The sequence below is a fragment of the Miscanthus floridulus genome, chromosome 14, assembly GCF_019320115.1.
Source record: "Miscanthus floridulus cultivar M001 chromosome 14, ASM1932011v1, whole genome shotgun sequence".
Lineage (NCBI taxonomy): Eukaryota > Viridiplantae > Streptophyta > Magnoliopsida > Poales > Poaceae > Miscanthus > Miscanthus floridulus.
In genome coordinates, this window is record NC_089593.1 from 18,187,432 (window position 1) to 18,210,761 (window position 23,330).

At 46.2% G+C, this 23,330-nt stretch overlaps 1 protein-coding gene and 1 pseudogene across 1 annotated transcript; one reads left to right on the forward strand and one right to left on the reverse strand.

Moving 5' to 3' along the window:
- Window positions 1-8,103: 8,103 nt before the first annotated feature.
- On the reverse strand, window positions 8,104-10,867 carry LOC136505860 (protein SMAX1-LIKE 3-like). The gene is made up of 2 exons (XM_066500995.1): window positions 9,381-10,867; window positions 8,104-9,238 (listed from the first exon to the last, which is right to left on the reverse strand). Exons 1-2 carry the CDS (start codon window positions 10,619-10,621, stop codon window positions 8,104-8,106), a joined length of 2,376 nt encoding a protein of 791 aa, XP_066357092.1. The 5' UTR covers window positions 10,622-10,867.
- Window positions 10,868-15,199: 4,332 nt separating this feature from the next.
- LOC136503125 (uncharacterized) overlaps window positions 15,200-23,330 on the forward strand; it is a 35,975-nt pseudogene continuing 27,844 nt past the window's right edge.

Genomic DNA, 23,330 nt, shown 5'->3' on the forward strand with positions numbered 1-23,330 from the left:
TTTGCTTTTGCATTGAGTTTTGTCAAGCTTTGTTAAGCCTTATGAGAGGTTTGTCATGCTCTTAAAATCAAGATCATGTACACACCATATATACCTACTGCTCCTACACTGGGAGTATGCAAAACATACCGTCCATCTAGATCCACCAAAAAAATATTTTACTCCTACACTAAGAGTGAACACAAAACATGCTTGATAGATTTTTCATCCACCAAATAAATGCTCTAAGTTCTTGTTGCTATCTCTCAAAGTTTTATTGTAGAAAAGAGACATGGAGCTATGCAAAAGTTATTCATAAAAAAGAGTTGGAAAAAATGGACAAGTGTCTGCGATATTTAAAACAATGGGTACTCAGATGCCCGCCTGAAAGAGATGAATAAAATAGCCCTTATTCTCTAGCAAATGTTTCCAAGTTTCAAAAGAGAGATAAGTTTTCAAGGACCAAAGTATAATTAGGTTAGCCACCATATACATCCACCATATATACACACACATACACATCTTGATTTGATTGTATGACTCAACTCTCTTTGGATCCGTTGTTTGACTTTACAATATATGCATTACAAGTATGCTCTAGCTTTTTCCCTACCTATGAACTCCACATAAGCCCTAGTAGTAGGAAGAAAAAAGGCATAACATCTTTATTGCCTTAGTGAGGATCCATAAATACCACATATATTGAGAGACCTGAGAGAGTGTCATACAATGTAATCTCTGAGTTTTATTTTGAAAACTTATAAAAACTTCGGAACAATGGTAGAACAAGGAACTTGAGACTAGTGCTTGACTTGATCATTCTGTCTTTCAATTGCTCAAGACCCAAGTGAAGGCTAAGAAGCCCCATGATTGAAGGTAATAAGGGTACGTTTGAAAGTCAGATCAGTTTATTCTAATTCGAAGGAGAATTTTTGTTTGAACGCATGTGTACTTTTGAGGCGTGAAAACATTGTAGCAACTCCTGATCTATTGCTGAGCTTAGCTTTGCACAGGGACTGGCAAAGGTTAAGCTTGGGGGAACTTATTGACGGTCACTAACATCAATTATAAACCGTCATCATAACCTATATTTATACTTAATTCCATCACCAAACATAGGTATAGAGGTTGAAACTAATAAATTCCATGAGTTTTGGTGAATCTGTATTTTCTACAGGATTTATCTAGAAAACCATCAAGGTGGACCTATATGACAGATTTAATCGCGCTTATCCGCAGCGAAACGGACTCCAGAAGACTCGAGGACTCCACGTTGAAGTAGAGGGGCAGAGGCTACCAAGTGGAGCCAGTCGGCCCCACCTATAGGCCGCCCAACCCCCTGGGCCCACATGTCAGCCCCTCCTTCGATTGCCGGTTCTCCACTGCCTCCTAGGTTGCATGTACGCCGTCCTTTAGATTGGTTTGATCCAAGGGCTCACGTTGGACACTCCGGACTATATATACCATCCCCTGCCACCCTCCCTAGAGCCATCCTAAAACCCTAATTCATATTCTTCTCATCAGGATCAGAGCCAACTATCAAGAGAAGATTAGTTCTCTATAGGATTTAGTCTTATAATTAGAAATAGTGAGATAGAGAGTAATGGAAGATTTTGGAGGAGATGCCGGTCTATCGGTGCTCTCTCTATGGCTTGTACCTTAGTGGAATCAAGTTCTACATGAGCTTGCTTCTGTGAGATTTCTCTGGTAATCAACTTCTGATTCAAGTAAGTATTTTGTTTATCAGGATCATGACTCTCTTTTGAGAGCTTTATTCTCTTCCTAGGGGGAGTAGAGTGTTAATCGTAAGTGTAAGCATGGTGCTTAGACTTAGGTTAATCATGGATGCACTCTATATTCTAGATCGGTGGTAGATCGCGTTGTGACATTAGTACTATATAGCCTCGTACTATATTGCATCGTTGATCCTTTGTCATCCACCTCCCATTTGTAGGGCAAGTAGGATGCGGTTACTACGGGAAGCATCCTCTGTTGGTGTCTTTCCTTAAGTAATGTCCCTAGTTGAATAGTAAAAGGCATAGCTTACCCAAGATTAGAATTAGAGAACCTCAGTTATCCTCTCTACGCTCCTATTTATTCTTAGCCTTGTTGCTACTCCTAGTTAAGTTAAACCTTAACCTAGTCAATACCCCTTGTTAAGTTAGACTGTAGTTAGTCTCACATGTTTCCCTATGGATACGATACTTGGAATACATCCAAGTCAAAGCTATAGCAATATCTATGCGATTGTGGATTTATCTGTGTGCATTAAATATACCAACAACAATCTAGGAGTGAGAAGTGCTTGTAGCCCGCCTCCTTATCGACGGAGGTATCTATTCTTGGTAGCGGAAATGGGTCTTTCTTGCAAGTTTTGTTTAGGTCTGTGAAATCTATGCACAACCTCATTTTCCTATTTTTCTTTGGTACCAGCACTACATTTGCTAGCCACTCCGAGTACTTGACTTCTCTGATGACATTTGCATCTAACAGTCTCTGCACCTCTGCCTTCACTGCTAAGACTCTGTCTTCTAACATTTTTGTTTGTCGCTGCTTTCTTGGCTTCATTTTAGGGTTGATGTCAAGAGAGTATTGTATAATATCTTTGCTTACTCCTTTCAAGTCGGAGGCTGACCAGGCGTAGACATCTTTGTTTTTGGCTAAGGTTTCTATGAGTTTTGCCTCTTCTTCTTTTGAAAGGTTGCCTCCGATAGTGACTTTTCTATCTTGCACTGCATTCTCCAATGGGACTGATTTTGTCTCTTCTTGATCCTTGAGATCTATTTTCCCCTTCGGCATATCCAGAGGCTTCGGTGCATTGCTCTTGGCCGACTCCACAGAGTTGATGTTGCGATGTGATTTGTAGATGGCTCTCTCTATGTTTCTTGCCTCCTTCTGACTACCGTGGACTGTGATGGTGCCGTGTAGGGCTGGCATTTCATACATAAGTAGCCCATATGTACAGCTGCATTGAACTTGTTTGCGAACCCTCTGCCGAAGATGACATCGTATGGGTAGTAGAGGTCTACTACGTCGAAGGTCACGCATTTTGTTCTTGCGTTTTCCTAGCCCCCGAAGGACACCAGCAGGGATATTTTTCCCAAAGCATCAATTTTCTTTTCTCCAAAACCAATTAGTGGGGAGTCTAAAGGCTACAACTGGCTGCTGCTCAACTTTATCTGGTCGAAGGCATTGACAAAAATGATATCTGCAGAGCTTTCGGAGTCTATAAGAATCCTGTTAATCTCCCAGCCTGTTATATTGACCTTGATTACCATGGCATCGGCATGGGGGTAGCTTTCTAATTTTAGGTCTTGCTCTGAGGACGTAATGGGTGTCTTCGACCAATCAGTGCAGCGTACTGGGCCCTGAACTGCTATGTTGTTGACAAGTCTGAGGTGATCCTTTTTCTACTTCTTTGTTGGGAACTCCATTGAAGAGCCTTCGGCTATTAGCAGTATCATGCCTATTGTAGGTAAGGGTGTGTGCGGGTTGAGCTGGTAATCTGGGTTAGGTTCATTTTTGGGTGCGACTAGCAGTGGTGGAGGTGGAGGCGGAGGTAGTGCTTCAAGCGCCTGTTGTGAGTTTGAGTTGGCTGGTTTGTCTTAATGAATGTTATATGCAAAGTCCTTGGGTTTATGTAGGTGAGGTTGGATTTTGCGCGCTGGGTGCTGGCCTGCCCTTGCTGCTGGGTGCTTGGTCGCCATGCGGGCAAGAAGTTTGGGTAGTATGCTGCTGCTAGGGTGGATGGGTGGATTTGATTGGAGTTGAGGCTTAGGTATATTGGGTAGTATGGTTGTGAGGGGTAGCCGCAAAGGTGTGGTTTACCTCTCTTGCGGGTTGTTGTGGCGGAGGCTGTGGATTTGCTGTACTCTTTATTCTCTCTTGGGTTTCCATTGCATCTAGGCAATACCGGGTGATATGCCCTTTGTTCTCTCCATGAAAGAAGCAATACTGCTTTCACTGCCTTTGTTCCTAGTTCTTGTTCCACTTCTTTCCTTGACTATACCTCCTTCTTTCATGTTGCTTTTAGGGCGCGCTATTTAGGCCTACCTTTGGCTCCTGCTGCCCTTGCTGGCTGCTTCCATGTTGTTCTATATTGAATACTTGTTGATCTGGCCTTTGCAGATAGTGGCTGATTTTGGCTTCTACTGCCCCTTTGAGCATTCCTACCGCTCCCCAGATATTGCTTGTTCTGGTTCTACTCTTCTAGCCTTCAACGAAGGTCGTTATCTAACCTGCAATACTTTTCGAACTCACTGTATAGTTCTTCTATGGTGCTTAGCTTCTCCCGAGCTAGATGAGCTGCGAAGGCTCCGATGTGGAGAGCTTTGATTGCAACTTCGATTGCCACATCCTCTAGGACATTTGGTGCCTTCGCTTGGAGTTGCACGAACCTCTGAAAGCAGTCCCTCAGGGCCTCTCCTTAATTTTGCTTGCACTGAAATAAGTCCATTGAGGCTAGGGATTCCATGGTGAACCCTTTGAAGCTGGCTATGATTTTGTCGCAGAGATCTTCCCATGAATATATTGAACTTGGCCTCAACATAGAATACCATGCCAATGCATCACCTTCAGCTGCAATAACAAATGGCTTGGCCAAGACAGTGTCATTCCGGCCTGTGGAGGCTATAACTGCCTCAAAACTCATCATGAACTGGCGTGGATCTGATCTTTCGTTGAATTTGGGTAGGGCGATGGATTTATAGGAGGAAGGCCAAGGTGAGTTTTGGATTCCTTCGGACAATGGGGATTTGGAGTCTATAGTTTTGTGGATTGGTGGTAAAGTGTAAGGAGTGCCGAAGGTTTGTTGGGCGGCCATACTTGGTGAAGGGTTGGGTTGGCTTTGATTTGCTGAGTGGGGTTGGTTGGATGTGTTAGAAAGAGGCTGTCTGGGTTGAATGCTTTGTATCTCCGCATGCAGGACTGTCAACTATTGCATGATCTCTGCTGCCTGAAGTGACACTTGAACTACTCTCTGGCTTGCAGTGAAGATTGCAGCCAACCTATCTTTTTCTTGCTGCGTACTCTACAATTGGGCTTGGAGCTGTTGAAGCACTTGCTCTGGGGTTGGATCTGGCACTGGCTACTCTTCGGTCACCAGGGGCTGATCCTCCGCTGCATCTTCTTCTATGTCTGGTTCTTCTGTAGTAGTCGCGTAGGTGCTGCGGGCATTACGCCTCGGCCTTCCCCTTCCGGTAGGCTCCGGAGGTGCCCTGGCGGAGGCTGCTATTTTTCTTGTCATTGTGGGTTTTGCTTCGCCTACACACGGTGGACGCCAATGTTGGAAAACTGGTTTCCGACAGGTTAGATGTGGCAGGACCTTCGCTCGGGCGGAGGCTCTAGGCGAAGGGGAGTGAAAAGGTGGGCCCACACTCAATTAGGGTTTCATAAATGAATTCACCAACCTCCCTTACTTAGGGTTTAGCTCCCCTTTTTATAGAGCACTATTTGTTGTCATACCCTTTTACGTCTCTACCCTGCGACAGCTAAGGTACATTCCTGGAATATTCCAGCACCTATACTAACTGCCGGGGCAATCCCGGCCTTCTCTTCTTGTGCCGCCTCTGCTTCTTGGACCTTAGCCTATGGCCCATCTCTGGCCCAGGACTACAGCGCCATGGAGGTTCACTTAGATCGGCGGAGACCGTCCAGCCTCCGCTCGAACTGCCTCCGCCTCCGCCTTGCCGTCCGAGCCGCCAGAGCCTCCACACTTGTTTCTCAGACCTCCATTTCGGACCGCGCCCGGGGGCCTTCACGGCCGTGTCTGGTGCCTTCGCCGCCGTGTTCGATGCCTTCGCCGCACAGTTGATCATGCGCGAAGCTTCCTTTAGGGATTCCTGCACATTATCACATACATGATCTGTCGGTGTTAGTTTCTGTAGCCCAAAGTGGGGTCTAGCCTCCGCTACTCACATATCCATGTCCCAACACCAGGTTCAAGTGTATATACATACATACATACAATAGAACTGAATGTAAATCTGTAAAATCATTATACGCAAGTATATACATCTAGGGGGAAGACACGAGCACTACATCTTTTAAGAAGAAAGTAGTATGGGGTTCTCCCCTTTTGAGATAAGGCAAAAGGTAGATCTAAATTAAAACACAAAAGCATAGCGAGATACACGCAATCAACTATACAGAGATTACATAGCTTGTGGGAAGAATAGATAGTCATGGCCTCATAGGGAGAAAGAGACGCACACAGAGAACAGGCTCTTAGATTTCAACACATGTCGTCAATTTTTATCTCTGAAAACAGCAGACGACAAGTGCCCTACTTACAGCTGGTTTGCGTATTTTAGTGACCTACATATCATCAGATGTTGGGGCGAGATTAAATATCTTTATAGGATTCTAAAGCACCAAACTTTAGGGCCTAATGACCAGGGGGAGGAGATGCTTATCGTCTTTGATCTCTTGCTTGCTGCTTTCATCCTGCCTAAGCTTTTTCACACCCCAGTCAGTGCTTTGAGATGTATATGGCAATGTTGATTTGGAGATCTAAAGCACGAAAAAGAGGACCGTTATTTTATTCTTTTTCTCAAATGGCATCACCATACACTAAAAGCATGTACCTTTTGGTCATCTCTGAATGAGAGATCGATTGCAGCTCGCTCGTTGCCTTGTAATATAAAGTGCCTCCTACTTTCTACAAACCCGAAGTCTTACTACTACTTGGACAACACAATCTATACCAAAAAATACGCAATGATCACTACAAATACCAAAACATTTGTGTTCACACGAATCTAGCTATACTGCTGAGAGTCCAAGAGAAAAAAAAAATTAAACCACTATATACAAGCAACCTCATTGCAGTTATTAAAACTTTGAGATTTTCATGCATTAAGTGAAACCCCTCTTAAATTAAATAGCGTATATTACTATGAGAGTTACAAATACTCAAAGTTCCAACTGAAACATGAAAGACAATTCATAGAGTATATTACTATAAGAGTTGCTATATTTCTAATGCATGACAATTCATGATTTTTTTTCTATATTCAAACAATAATAAAATTACACGTTGTCTGAACAACAACAAAAAATCAGAATGAAATATAGAAGTACATCTATCATTTGTACAAGCTGTGGGTAATAAGGAAACCTAGCCGATGAATGCACAAGCATGGGTTTAATATTTTGTCAGTACGTGGGTAAGGATTTCAACAAAGTCCACCAGAAATCGAACGATAATTCATGCTTTTTATACTGCCCTCTATTTTCAATTGTAGGTCATTCTGGTATTTCTAGATACATAGCTTTTTATAGTGTATTTAGATATATGCTATGTCTAGATTTATAGCTTTTACTATGTATCCAGCTGAAAAGCTAGGACAACTTATAATTTTAAACGGAGGGGGTACAACTTTGAATACTAAGTCCAACAAATGTTCCAACAGAATCTTAACAATTCAATAAGATATATATTACTAGCTGTCGCTGGTTCAATTCAAGCAGTGGGGAAAGAAACCAAGCTCATCAACGCACGGACATGGGATTAATATGTCAGTATGTCACTGCGTTGTGTCAACGAACCACATCTAATTAGATCGCTTGTATATATAGAGACAAATGCAACTGCTGCTTTGTTGAGTATAGTAAAAGATAGTTTTTACCTTGACCAATGACCAGTAAAATCTTTTGTGAATGTTTAAATTGACCATATAACATTATCATTATTATAGGAATACTCCCTCTATTCACGAATATATGACACTTAAAAATCTAGTCGAACGTTTGAAACTTTATTAATTTGAGTCTTTGACCACAAATAGCCGTGCGTATTGTTGACGTTTACATTATACTGTGTAATTCTTAAAAAAAAGTTATTCAGTTCTTAGATATAAATATGCAATGGTTACATTTATCTTGAATAACACTTTCATAATCTCCTTTGTTTATTAGACTTATAACTAACTATATTTTAATAGAAAAATTATGGCTAAAGTTGGACTTGGTTTTGCTTCTCGTCAATAATATACAGGAAACACGGTTTTCCTATATATGTTTTCTTGAAAGGAATATAATCAAGAACGAAACAACAGAACAACAGCAAAGATTGTGTCATCCAATGAAGCAAAACTAAATCCATTAATTATTTCTTCGTTAATACTAGAAGAAGAAAACACCATCCACAACATTAAGGATCTCCATGGCATTATACGAAGAACTCCCGTCCTCCCCTTCGCTGTCAATGGCGCAGGCATTCAAATCCAAGCTGAAACGACGTGGCACACCTCCTTTCTCTGCGCCATCATCTTCCACCTTGCTGTCAACGTCACTTGTGATCCTTTGCTTCACAGACCGTGGGGAGGAAACCCTAGGCGATGACATCGACTCGAACACTTCACAGCACACTACGATGGAGTCCTCCAAGCTGACCACACCACCATCGTAACCCCTCACGGTTCCGCTCGCCATGGCATCCATGATGCCGGCTTCTAGCTCCAAGTCGTGCTCGACGCCGTCGATCAGCACGACACGGTGAGGATTCTCGCGGATCGCCTCGTAGAACATCTGCATGCTGCCGCCGTGCTCGTTGTCCGGCGACCTCTGCCTCTTGAGGCTGCTGTGGTGACCGCCGGGGCTGCTGGAACCGGAGTGATCCGGGTCCGGGGTGTGCTTTGATGCTACTGCGGTGATGCAGGTGAACTCGCCGTAGGAGCCAAAGACAAGCCTGGCGAGCTCCCAAGCCATGGCCATCTTGTCGTCGCTGTCCCTCCCTTGGAAGAGGAGCCACGTCGCCGGGGTCGGCCGCGTCGTCCTCGTCACGCCGGAGCGGCGCTGGAGCACGGCGCTGGCGATGCCCGGAGCTATATCTCTGTGGCGCGGGACGCGGGCCTCCAGTGCGCTGCACAGGATCTTGAGATTCTCTGCGGTGAGCTCGGTGAACTTCGGACGGCGGCGGCGAGCCGTCGTCGTGCCATCCGATGAGTTGGATTTATTAGAAACCGAGTTAGAGGACCCTGAATTAGGGTTTGCGAGCGACAGCTGATCGTATGGCTCGGCCATCGCACCATCGTGCCGACGGTTCAGCAACGGTTGCCGCCGGTCCATGAGATCATGCCATGGCGCGCAGCTCTTGTTGGTGTCGTCATGGGTAAAGCCACAGTGGGGGGAAGAGACCGGAGAGGAGAAGCTCAGCGTGAGCTCCGATCCAATGCGAACTGGACCTTGGCAACGGTGAATCCACGAGGGGACGCTCGCCGCCGCCACGACCGTGCCGGCACTGCAGTGTGTGACCTCACTGGAAAGAACAAATCAAGAACACACGTTGATGAATGATGAGTAACCGAAAATAAATAAATAAATAAATAAAGTGGTCAAACTGACGCCTGCATGCGATGCGACACCACTGATGATGATGAAGGATCAAGCTTGTGGCGTACCTGTCGCCGCCGAGGCTCAACGCGAGGCCGCCGTCCGGCACGACGACGGGGTGTAGTCCCAAGACGGTCTCCAGGGAAGGCTGCCCCGACCTGCGGCTCGTGTAGGACGCGGAGGCTCCGAACCCCAGCAGCCAGAACATGCCCTTGTCGCGGCCGCCGCCGCCGCCGCGCACGAGGCTGCTCAACTCCATGACCGCGTGCTCGACAGGGCAGTAACAGTCGAGGCCACGCGAGCTGAAGTCACTTCTCTTCCCCGACGCGACGGTCCAGGCCTCCGCCGCGTAGCCGAGGTCCTCGAGCACGAGCACCACGCCTTTGCCGGCGGCGCAGCACTCGCGCACGAGCGCGCACAGGTCGCCGGCCCTCGCCTCGACCTCCTCCCTCGGCATGCGCTGGAACGATGCGGCCGAGAAAGGCACGAACTGGGCGTTCTTGAGGCGCTCGTGCTGGCGCCGCAGCTCTCCCTTGCTCACCTTGTCCATCACCGCCTTGACCACCCTCTCCGCGGCGGCGGCGCTCTCCCCGACGACCACCACGCACCGGTTCGTCCCACTCGCCATGCAGTCCAGTACGCGCACGGCGTCGCCGACGACGCCGACCTGCTTGGCTTTGGACTCCTTGGGGTTATTAGTATTAGTATTCGGGGAGGCGCTGCTGCTGTTTGCCGTGTTCGACGACTGCTCCGACGACGAGACGGCCTTCTCGACGTTGGCCTTGACCTCGGCGCTCGCGAAGCCGGCCTCGCGCAATACGCGGCTGACGCTGGGGTCGTCGAGGATGGAGATGACGAGCTGCTTGAGCTCGACCTTGGCGGCGACGTGCTGATGGTGCTGGCCCTCCGCGTCGGACGCCGAGCCGCCGCCCCGGCGCTGGTTCGCCTGCGCGCGCTTGAACGCGGCGGCGAGCGAGTTGGACAGCGCCGGCGCGCGGTGCCCTGCAGCCGCGTGGAACTGGAACATGGCCGGCGGGGCCGCCGGCAGGACCCCCGCCGTGGCGAGGCGGTTGAGCGCGACGTTGAAGCAGAGCTCCAGCGCCTTGCACTGGAGCGGGTGGGAGCTCGCCCGCGACCGGAGGCAGGCGGCGCGGAGGAGGCCCCCGGCGTCCGAGAGCACGGCGCTGGCGACGTGCAGCGGCGTGACCTGCGCGTGGCCCCGGCGCCGCGCTAGGCTCACCGCCTGCCGCATCACGGCCGCCGCGTCCCCGGCCAGCTCCTGCTGCACCGCGCAGCCACCGCTACGCATCTCTTGGTCTTCTTCTTCTCCTTCTTCCCTGTTGTCTACAGGAACGTACGATGCCGGCCTGACTCTGCCGAATCCTAGCGCTGGTTGCGGCTCGATCTTCCGGTCCGGCGTGCAGATGGATGGGCGCGTGCATCGAGGTTCAGCTGCTATATGTCGCCATGAGACACAGCAGGGGCCAGGGGACGCCGCTGGCGCAGGGGAGGAGACGAGAGGAGTCCTGGCTGGAGCAGTAATTGAGCTGCTTTGAGTGTGTCGTCTTGCCAGTAGCTGTAGCTGTAGCTGTGACTTGTGACTTGTGAGCGACTCACACGGAGGACGCGTTCAAGAGATTCGGTCGATTGTGGCTGTCGGGATGTATGTATGCTGTGGTCATGTTGTATAACAGCAAGTATAATAGCATGTGTAAGCCGACTAAATGTTGAAGTGGAGGAGAGAGGGGAGGAGAAAGAAGAGAAACGGTTGTAAGCTTACAGCCAGCGTGGGCACAAGAACCAAGAAAGTCTGTGAGAGAGACAAGTGTGCCATGTATTAACTGTAAAGAGCTAACTACTGTATGAGTGGGCTAAGAGAAGGCTGTAAAGAATCTTACAGCCAGCAAGCCAGCTATATTATTAGCTTTGCTCTAAACGGCAGTCCCAACAGTGTATTGACGGTGGTTTCTATCTTTATTAAATGACTTGTCACGTAGGTAAACGTTGACATGGCAACGTAATTAATGAAGAAATAGAGCAAAAATCCTATAAATGGTTTCCTCATGAAGAAATCAGGTCTTCTCTTGATCCAATGCACCAAAAAACTATGAAATCGCCATTGAGGAGAAACCACCAGTTTCTAAGGGGCTCGTGCCACACTCCCATTAGAGAAAGAAGATAGAGTTGGAAGAGAAAAAGAGAAAATAATTATTACTTATAGAAATCATGAGTTGAAAAACAGTATTTTTTTTTGATGCGGTATCTCATATTATAGAAACTATAAATTTCTGTCATTGGACTGCCCTTATAACCCCATGCTAATTTTCCATGCTAATTTTCGATCTCTTGAGGTTTTCTTGTATCGAGCTGCGTCAGGTACGACAGTTTCCGAGCATTGCATTAAGAAGACTGTGTTGCAGCCCATATGAGAACGAGACTTTGGCGTGGAACATGGATGAGAGATTTTTTTATATATAAAAAAAGGTGCTACTCAAACACCTAACCAACTCAGCTTTCTCAGTTTTCGAATATATATGTGTGGAATTATCAAATTAGTTACATATATGTGAGATGGTAAATGGATTTATATTTATATATAAGTAAGATGGTCCGGGGATGTTTCTTGCTTTGGATGCATACATGAATGAGTTGAGTTGTTTTGTGTGAAATTCTTATGAACATTTTTTTTTGTTGGGAAATCACCCTAGATGCTAGACTTCCGGTTCAAATATTAATACGAGTCCTTACCAACTTACCCCAAAATCACAAAAATTTTAACTATGACCATCACCATGTAAAATTTTACCTAGATAGGCAACATAAACGACTTTTGCAACATATAACATATTTCATTCAAGACAATATACTTATATAAAAGTATTGCTAGTTAAATTTTCATGTTAGATCAAAGACCTGTTCAAATGAATTTATATAGTTACATTTGCTATAGGAGGAAGTACATTGATTCAATGGTCCAAAATTTTACTTTCTCCACCAATGGGATGCAGCTTACAAGTACAGTTGGCTTCACTGGGTACGGGTTTGACTGTTTGAAGTCACTGCATCAATAACACGCAAACGTTTGAAGCTATGCATCTCTGGCAAATCTCTAGTCTACGTACTACGAATCTATGCATCTGTGGCAAACCGGGGTCCAGAAACTACAGGGGCAGTTGACTCCTGACCCCCTGACCAATAGCTGTGTCCATGTGATATTCAGCCTGTTTGTTTATTGATTTTGGTCAGGATTTATTAGGTCCTGTTTAGATCTAATTTTTTTTGGATTTTGGCTACTATAGCACTTTTGTTTATATTTAGCAATTAGTATCTAATTATAGACTAATTAGGTTCAAAAGTTTCGTCTCGCGATTTCTCACCTAACCGTGCAATTAGTTTTTTTTCGTCTACATTTAGTACTTCATGCATGTGCCGCAAAATTCGATGGGACAGATACTGCGCAAAATTTTTTAGAATCTAAACAAGCCCTTAGTTAGTGTTTTTTTCTTCCAATAAACTAACACCAACCAAGCTTATAAGTCCAAAAATCAACTAACGAATAGCCTGATTACCATGTCTACAACATCTGGTAACTCGGTGATCTGATCTGATTGCAGCAAAACCTCGTTACTTCCTGCAATTGAGAGCCCAGAAGCCTCCGACAACATCCAGAACTTGTCAGTCTAATGAAAGCCTTTGTCATTTTGAGTGCAAATTATATCGTGCAATCGATGTCCCGTTTGTTTCGTTGAAAAAATAAATCAAACTACTGTTCTGGTTGATTTATTGGAAAAGAAAAACACTGTTCTAACTAAAAAATAAACTAAAAAAATGAATTATAAAAAAACGAACATGGCCGATGTTGTACTGTACCGTGTCATAGTACAAATTTAATGCCATATGGCGACTAGTGCCTAGTGCCATCGTGTGCCTAGATTTTTAAAATACAACCGTTATAGTTTTATCGTTTAATCTAAACATAACAGTTGCCGCTACTACGACTACGACATCTCAAACTTCGTCATTTTCTCTCTTTCTTTTCTTTCTTTCAAGGACAACTACGACATCTCAAAGTTTTATGTACTCTACCAGCCAAAAAGGAGCGAAGAAAATGAAGTGAAGACTAGCACAAATGCAAATGGATTCAACTTAGGCGCCGTTTAGATGCGAATTTTTTTTTTGCTTTTGGCTATTGTAGCACTTTCGTTTGTATTTGGCAAAAATTATCCAATTATGAACTATTTAGGCTTAAAAGATTCGTCTCGCTAATTACGGGCAAACTGTGCAATTAGTTATTCTTTTTACCTATATTTAATGCTCCAGCATGTACCGCAAGATTTGATGTGACGAGAAATCTTGAAAAATTTTAGATTTTGGGTGGGATCTAAACGGGGCCTTAATAAAAGCTGAAAGGTGCCCAAGACGTTTATTTTATGCTGTCAGTTGGCATCTTGGGTTTCATCTGGGCCTTGTTTAGATTATAAGTTTTTTCACTTTCTCTCCATCGCATTAAATTTTTGGACACATACATAGAGTATTAAATGTAGATAAAAAAATAATTAATTACATAGTTTGATTGTAAATTACGAGACGAATCTTTTGAGCCTAGTTAGGCCATGATTGGACAATAATTGTCAAATACAAACGAAAGTGCTACAGTACCAAATACTGATTCCTAACCTCAATCTAAAAAAAAAGACCCTATTTCGATTTCCTTGCCAGCAAGATTCTCCTTGCTGCCCCCAGAGAGCCAAATCGGCCTGGCAAGCATCTTGTGGCTTGCAGCATCTAAGCAAGGCGAAGGTGAGGGGATCTTGGCCAAAGTTCGAAGCACACCCATAGATTTTTTCTCTTCTATATGTTACCTATGTTCTTTTCTACTTTTATGCGTTTAGAACTAAAGTATTTGAAGGTCAAATATAAAGTCATTAATATTAATAACATTTTATCTACACATTTGGTTAAACTTTAAATATTTTTATAAAAGTATACCTAGAATTGCATTCTTTACAGAACCCATCTATGACTCATTGATTACAGGGACAATTGTCTGTTGGACATCTAAAGTGATGGTCATTTGCTGGCGGACACCCACTTTGGAGCATTTTGTCAGAAGACACTCTGGTTCGGTGAAATTAGGCCACAGGACACCGTGGACCGGTTGCAGCCGGTTGAGGAGAGAGAATAGCGGTGAAATGACATTCTTGCCCCTGCCGCTTTCTTCTTCCTCTCCCCCTTTCTCTTTTTTTCTGTTTCCTGTCCCCGCCACCCTCTCTGCCTCCCGCACCCGCCGTCGCGCATCACGTTGTCGCGGGCGGCTGCGCCTCCGACGCCCGCTGCTTGCCTCCTGCGTCAAGTGCTGGATGAAATTGCAGTGTGCTCGCTTCAGAGCTGTAATCGATTGATGACAATGCATGTAGGGCGGCATCGTCCTTGGCCCGTCAGCGCTTGGCCGGAACAAGGCCTTCCTCAACCACGTCTTCCCGATGGAGAGCCTCACCGTGCTCGACACGCTAGCCAACATCGACCTGCTTCTGTTCCTCTTCCTCGTCGGCCTAGACCTGGACCCAACCTTGCTTCGCCGCACGGGTAGCCATGCGCTCTCCATCACCGTGGTCGGCATCTCCCTCCCCTTCACGCTCGGCGTCGACTCCTCGTTGGCGCGGCGCGCCGCCATCGCGCCCATCGTGTTTCTGGTGCTCACGCGCTTCCTCGCTGAACTCAAGCTCCTAACGACCGACGTGGGCCGCATGGACGTGTCCACCGTGGCCGTCAACGATGTCACCGTGTGGATACTGCTCGCCCTGGCCATCACGCTCTCGGGCTTTGGCTCGCCGTTCGTTTCGATCTCTAGGCCCCCACCTCCGCGCAGCGATGTGGAGCAGAAGCAATGGAGGCACTCAGCTCTAGCCGCTTCGCTAGGGCACTCCTCCCGAGCCTCCTTGACCCGTCCTCCAGGCCCCTCAGCAAGCCCCCGTGCCGCTGCCCCCGTGGCGCCGTCCACACCCTAGCGTCCTCCACCCGTGGCCCGCGGCCACTGCCCCCACGGCGCTGTCCACACCCTAGCCTCCTCCGCCTGCGGCCCCATGGCCGATGCCACCACGCCGCCGCCGTCGCTCGCCCGGCTCCTCGTCGCCGTGCTGCGGGGCCATCGCACAGGAGGGGAGCTCCCCGACCTCGCGGCCACGGCCATGGGCGGGGCCAGGATAGGGACGCTGCTCATGAGCACCACAGCGGCGGGGGTGACCAAGGCGCGGGAGAGCCTGTACCTGCTGGCGCTGTGTGGTAGAACCGCCCGAAATAGCGCACTTACAGAGGCGCTCATCTTCCACCAGACACTAAGCACCCCGAAAGCAAGCTACATCGAGTGGTGTCCGTCGGGCACACCCAGAGGGAGAACCCGAAAGATCCACATTTTTCCAAGGATCCAATAATGAGAACGAGTTACAACACAAGTACATTTCATACATTAGTGTTTCTTAAAAAATACATTATTACAATACCAAATACCAGAGTTCGGAATGATAAACAACGGAATTTAAAAATAACATCTAGCGGTAGGGACGAGGATTCCGTCTGAGCCCACCAGAAGGATCCTCCACACAAGGTACTCTTCAAGCATCACCTGCTATAGGGGTAAATAAACCCTGAGTACTCAATGTACTCTCAAGACTTATCCAACTAGTGGGAATACTTTCCTGACTCCAAGGGATATGCTAGGCTTTATGGTTGCTGGTTTTCTTTAGCAGAAAGCAATACTAATAGTGAGTCCTTATTGATACATTATTATTATCAGTCGTATTAAGTTTTTAGCTAGCCAGTCTATATAAGCACCTGTTCTACTTTCAAGCAAGGGTTGAGCAATAGTTCTGTTCATTCTCCTTTTTCACTTTTAGTTCTTACTATGGTGCTAAACCGCAGACAAGCCATACCAGATAGCTCGGCGATTCGTGAATCAATGTGCCCAGCTGGGTGCCCCGAAGACACATGCCCCACTTGTACCCCAGGCACAAGCAGGACTAACCCACCACTCTCCTGTCCTGGGTGTCTAGGTCCCCGTCCAAACTTGGACTCCAAGCCCCCACCCCTGAGTCCCGGACTCAGTGTGGTGCAAGGACCTCCACCACCTCCTCTTCCCATCAGTTGGTCTGGAAAGAGCCTGATCCGCAACAAGATAGCAGCAAGCCTTCCCTGCGCCCGTACCCAAGTATGCGCTCGAGACAATAATCTTTGACTTGCCTAGAGTCATATGCAACGACCGGTCCTTAATCGACATAGATAGGGAAAAAGTGTAACCGGGCTATGCCCTGTTGGCCGTAGAGCACAACCCTCACACCCACTAGTACCAAATCCATATCCCTGCCCGGTCACCATTTATCTTTTCATTATTTCATCATGATATCATAGTTTAATCACCTATTTGCGAGTAACGGCAGGTTACTCATGCTACCGATATCCTGAGCATAGCAACTACTCGACCTGTACTAGTAGGACTCATGGGTAGATATATTTATGCATATAGTTTCCATAAAATGCCTGTAACATAAATGCATATCATATATATATTCAGTGATCATTAAAAAATAGGGGTTATGCACCAGGGCTTGCCTTGGGCAGGCGCTAGGTCAGCAGGGTCAGCACCAACAGGCTCCTGGGCTTCCTCCTGTGCGAAGATCTCCTCCTCGTACTCCTTAATCACCTCGTCGTACTCCGGCTCGCCGACGGGCACAGAATCTACCAGTTCGTGATCTACATGAAATGATGATGCAATGTTTAATAAGATGACAACAACAACTCTTAACCTAAAGGTACATCTATTAAACTACTAAGTGAGGTCTACCCACTAAGGCTAAGCTACGTACCACCACCACTAAAAAGTATGAACGTGACATACATTCTTATAGCAACTACATATATTCCTACTCCTAATGTCGATTTACGATATATATAATAAAGCAAGGATAATAACTACGCTATTAAGCAACTTGTTCTAAGGCTACCAATTTTACAGCAAGTACATAATGGCCTAGGGAACCTACTGTAAAATTTTCATGCCAATAGCTATCACCGATTGTCCACAAATATTTTGACAAATATGAATCTACATAATATTCACTATCTAGCTTTGAATTTATGACCCAATACTTACCACAGCTCACTACAATCTAGCTGTACTAACAAGTAGATAATAAGTTTACGAACCTAACAAAATTAATCTCACTATTTTTGGACAGCTACGCAATTTACTACGATTTATTGAAGTTGGATTCATAACTACAAATAAATAAGCATTTCTATTCTCTAGAAATTAAGAAAACTGAATTCTCCTCCTTGGCCCATTACGCGCTGGCTCAGCCCACTCCTCCTTCCCGCCCGTGCGCACCAGCAGACTACAGCGCGGCCCACGCGGTGCCGTGGCCTAGCCGGCCAACGGCCTGCGACGGGGAAAGGCCCGCGCGCATAGGCAATTAAGCACGGGCACCCCCGAAGTACTACAAAATCACAGCGAGCTCAAGGACACTATTTCCCCAGTCTGAGCTTTTACAGCTGCACCCTCCCTTTTCTCCTTCTTCACCGCGGTGAAGTCCCTGGCCCCAAGGCGTGCACCGGCGCGATGACGCGGGCACGGGACGGCCACGCCGGTGCCACCTGACCTCCCACTACTCAACTAAGAGGCCGATGATTACCTCGAAGACAAAACACAGCAGCTAGAAGTGCTATGGTGGACAGGGGCATCGCCCCGAACTCCCTCCTTGGCGGTGGCCCTTGACCTACAAAGGCGGGCTCATTCCAGTAAGCAACAACGAAGGCAAATCCAGCATAAGAGCTAGCGAGCACCAAGGAGTGCTCACGGATACCTTCGCGTTGACGGTTCAGACGGAGGTGGTTTGAGCAGAGCTGGCCATGTGCGCGTGAGGTGGTGCAGCGGTGCTTGACGGTGGCACGGCTGCACCAGAGACTGCTACATGGTGGTAGGGCTTAAACTAAGGTGAGCACGATGACACCTGACTGGAGGAGAGGCTAGTAGCACAAGGGATTGGACCGAGATGCTTAGGTGGCGGTGGTAGCCGACTGCGCGGGCACTCCCGGTCTTAAGGACCTGAAGGCGTGGCTTTTCAAAATTAGGGCCTATGGTAGAGCTACAGTCGGCGATGCGGGGTCGGTAGGGCTACAAGCTATCTAGCGGAGTCGAACACGCGGTCAATTTGAATCAAGACGCCGCTACCTCGGTGAATTAGAAAGAAGCGTCTCGGCGGCCATGGAGACAACGGAGGCAAGGGGGTCCTGTCATGGCTAGGCTTGGTCTGTCTGCGGCGTCAACGCAACGAGCCAACACACCACTACGGGTGACAGCGGGACAGGCGGGACATGCCCCAGATGGCTATCCGCACGGCCACTGCGGCAAGACGATGAGGCGCGGTACGGCAACACAGTAGGCAGCGCCAGACAAGGATGGCACAGCGTGAGTGACGTGGAGGTGATGGGGGAAGTAGGCTGTCGTCCTTCGCGCAAGCAACCAAGTGGAGTCAATGGAGCAGAGCCAGGCTTGGCCGCTGGCGACGTGCAGCGCATGACCCGACGCATCTCTGACCAAGGCATGGCAAGGCGCTGGCAGGACTCGACCGACATCCAGGGCGCAACGCGTCAGCTGGCGAGGTAACCCGCGCACCAGCGAGGGCAGCAAGCAGCCAAGGCAGCCGTGCAGGACGTGCGTGTCGCATCTCAGTGGCCAGGAGACGTGGCCTGCGCCTCGGTGCATAGGGTGAGCCAGCCGGTGGCAGGCGAGCAGCAGCGGGACCGTGGCCAGCGCCAGCGGGGTTGTGGCCTTGGCGCATAGGGCGTGCGCGCATACGGCATGGTGGTGGGGCATAGTCGGTGCAGCAGTGGGTGTGGCCCACGTGGCAGGGCGCGCTGGCAAGCCAGCAGGGGTGGTGACCGCGCCCAGGACTCAGCTAGGTGCCGTGCATGATTTTTAAAGCAGCTAGAAATAATGTAGACGGGGATCCCGATCTTCCGTCAGGTTCAAGATAAACAATGATTTGTTTGGAGAGCGACACACCGATCTGGCTTCAGATCACAAAGACCCAAACCCTGCAACCTTAGCACCACGTCTCCTCTGGTTATCAACCGTGTCACAATCCGGTTGACCTCGCCAAGAAGGCTAATCCCTGCTGCGAATCAAAGAACACAAGCAAGAACAAGATAAAACGCAACTCAATTGAAGTGACAATTGCAGATGAATGATTAAGCACTCGAAGTTGGGGTCTTGCAAACCGATAACGGCGACTGTTCAATGACAGATTGATCTAAAACAAAACCCAAAACCTAAAGTAGGTGGTGGCTACTGATTATATAGCCTAAGGGACGTCCAAGGATCCCTCTTCACATCCTAAAGGTGTCCCAACACGTTACAAGGCCCAACGGGCCAAAAGACGACGATGTAGTGCTGTGATAGATTCTGGATGTCAACTTGTTTTGATGATTCCCATTGATTCTGATGGAATTTTGATGTGGTACCACTTCCATTGGTTTCCTTATGAAATTATCTTTCCATCCATATGTATATCATCAAAAACGGAGTTCGTATGCGACCTAGACGTCCGTTTTACTACATGCTGGTCCTGGAGCCCAAGATGGACTCGAACTCAAGTTGGACTGGGCCTCCGGCTTGGCTTGGACGTCCTTGCTGGCCTCCTAAGGTGGTGGCCAAGGAGGAGGATGTCCAAGGGCTTTCTTGGTGGGTTCTCCAAGTCCTTGGGGTGTGCTCCCACTTGGGCCAGGGTCCCAAGGATGAATAACAAGCCCATAACGACAGTGTAGCTCCCAACAGAAACAGGGGGACAAAATATCTTAATGGTTTGGAGGCCTTGCTGATGTGATATTGAGATGAGACTAGATCTATTTGAAATCTTATCAAACAAGCTTTCCATCAAGTGCTCATTGACCTCGATCGCACTCTAGATGGCTGAGTTATGGCCTTCCTAATGAAGCACTGTCGAGCTGCCGATGAACCGAAAATTCAACTTTGATGAACTTGCACGTTGAGACATATTTGTACCTACATTCAAATAATGACATGTATATGTGGAACCAAGTGAATTGTACCAAAAATCATTATGCAAATGTAGGAACGAGCTCACCTTATAAACAATGGTCGTATCCGATGGTATCATGTCCTCATCATCCTCCCCTTCTTGACAACAAACCGTCCTCGGTTTGGGATTAGCTAAAGAAAACGTTGTTGGTAGTAGCCAACATTGCTCCCCTTCTTGAAATTTAACATGTTTCTTTATAACAAAACTAGGGGAACTCGACTTGATAAGATTATAGCAATTGTAATCCTTTGGTTGATCATACTTTTGCACAATATAAGGAGATATTTCAGATTTGAACAAATATAGACACGATGCACCATATACTCTCCTTTACAATTATATTTTCCAATAAAATGATATGTACAAGTAGACAACCATGACAATTCAACACATTTAAGTTTCTCTTCTAAACTACAAAGAGCATATAAAGTATCAAACTCCATATAACCCAAAGTATTTGAAGAATACAATAATTTCTTTTCATCTTTTTCGGTAGCAATGGGAAGCAAATTTTTATGTTCAGCATAAGTAATTGGTTCCAAAGCCAAAGCATCATACTCATTCACTAGTTGTGGCATACGTATAATAAAAGCATTTTCACACAGCTCTTCTTTATCACTAGCATTATTAGAATAATTATTTTTTGACAAAGGTAATTCAGATTTAACATCCAATTCTTTCCTTTCATTAGCAGCTCTATCTCTATTAGTTTGTGCATTTTTAGCATGGTTTAAAGTTTTACCAGACTCCAATGTATGTGTGGGAGGTGGTGGTGGTGAAGATGTTGTTGTAGTGGCGAAAGTAACCACTCGCCTTTTTATCACAGTCTCAACCTTCGCAAATGGTTGCTCCACCCTTACTAAAATCTAGTTGAGGTTGTCGCCAATGTTGGTAGCATAGCTATCTTAAGTTCTTCCCATGTACCAGGTAAAACATCCTCTGCAACTAGCCCATACCACCAAATAATGGCAAAGTCCTTAAACTCACTAGTAGCTTGTTGAACTCTATATTGCTCAAGTACAAGGTGGGTACTAAACTTTTGTTCTACCATTATCTCCCAGTTAAGGTATCCTTTAGCATCATAATGACCCAAAAAGGATGGTATGGTCAATTTACCTCTCATACCTTGATGATTATAGTCTATATGTGAGGGCTCATTGTTCTTTATTCGGTCCATCCTTGCAAACTTCTGGTCCATGATTTCCTGCAATTCACTCTTAAACAGAAACTCGTTGTTTGATATTGTTAGAAATTAATATAAATCCCCTATCAACTATTTATGGGTAAGTGGAATCACACTCTCACACGTCTTACCAAGTTCTTACAAGGTTCTTACCAACGCAAAGCAGTGCACGGTACAACCGGTGGCTGGTTCATGATACTTATGAGGGTGTGACACCAAGATTGCAAGGGTCTTTTTCTGTACTGATCTGAAGTATATGTGGAGCTTGGGAGGCACGAAAAAGAACAAATATATACATGTGGCACATAAGTTAGTGACAGACAGCAATATTGAATAAATGTCCAGAGCACTTGTCCTAGTTGCTGGCCTATACGTGTTTCTATCACCAGTTGTGATAAACAAGAGAGGAAACAAGGATGAAAGGAAACAAGTATTAAAGGTAGCAATGGATATGAACAAGGCAAAAGATACCACAAACAATAGAGCTATTGAGTGTTCCTTATGTGCTCTTTTTCGATATCTTCTATTCTCTTTTACTATTTTTTTCTTTTATTTTTTGTCTAATTTTTTTCTTGCTTTTGCTCTTTTGATATTTTTTTCTCAGCAAGGAGCACATAAGAATAAACCACAAAAAATTTGAGCTCAATTGAATAAAAGATGTGGCCTATAGAAAATTAGGACTGTGCTCTAAAAAGCATACCAAAACTTGTGGGCTCAGAAACTCAATTTTTCTAATCGAATTTCACAAATCTAATATTTGCAAACCCAGCAAAGCTGAGATGAAATAGATCTAAAATTTTCTGGCATTCTCCGTAGAAATAAAATTTTTCCCGTTTCGAGTTCGGATGCAAAAGTTATGATTGTTTTAAGGAAGCTGCTCGAATCAGGGTTTTAGTGGACACAAGATGCAAACCGATGGTGATACGGAATAGCGGCGGGTGAAGGGATCAACACAAACTAGAAAAGAATACAATCTAAACCATCAACAAGACTTTGACCTAGGACACAAACTCAACAAAGCAGACTCTAAAACTGAATCATGCAAAGGCTATGGTGCGGATGGTTATAGGACAGGAAACAAATATGGCATTGGACTATGGGATAAAAGAAAAAACACTCGAACTAAGGGTAAGATGCGAACTTGACGGTATACCTGAAGCTCTGATTACCACTTAATGTAGGGGATCCTGATCTTCCGTCAGGTTCAAGATAAACAATGATTTGTTCGGAGAGCGACACACCAATCCGGCTTCAGATCACAAAGACCCAAACCCTACAACCTTAGCACCATGTCTCCTCTGGTTATCAACCGTGTCACAATCTAGTTGACCTCACCAAGAAGGCTAATCCCTACTGCGAATCGAAGAACACAAGCAAGAACAAGATAAAACGCAACTCAATTGAAGTGACAATTGCAGATGAATGATTAAACACTCGAAGTTGGGGTCTTGCAAACCGATAACGGTGACTGTTCAATGACAGATTAATCTAAAACAAAACCCAAAACCTAAAGTAGGTGGTGGCTACTGATTATATAGCCTAAGGGACATCCAAGGATCCCTCTTCACGTCCTAAAGGTGTCCCAACACGTTACAAGGCCCAACGACCCAAAAGACGACGATGCAGCGCCGTGACAGATTCTGGATGTCAACTTGTTTCGACGATTCCCATTGATTCTGATGGAATTTTTGATGTGGGACCACTTTCATTGGTTTCCTTATGAAATTATCTTTCCATCCATA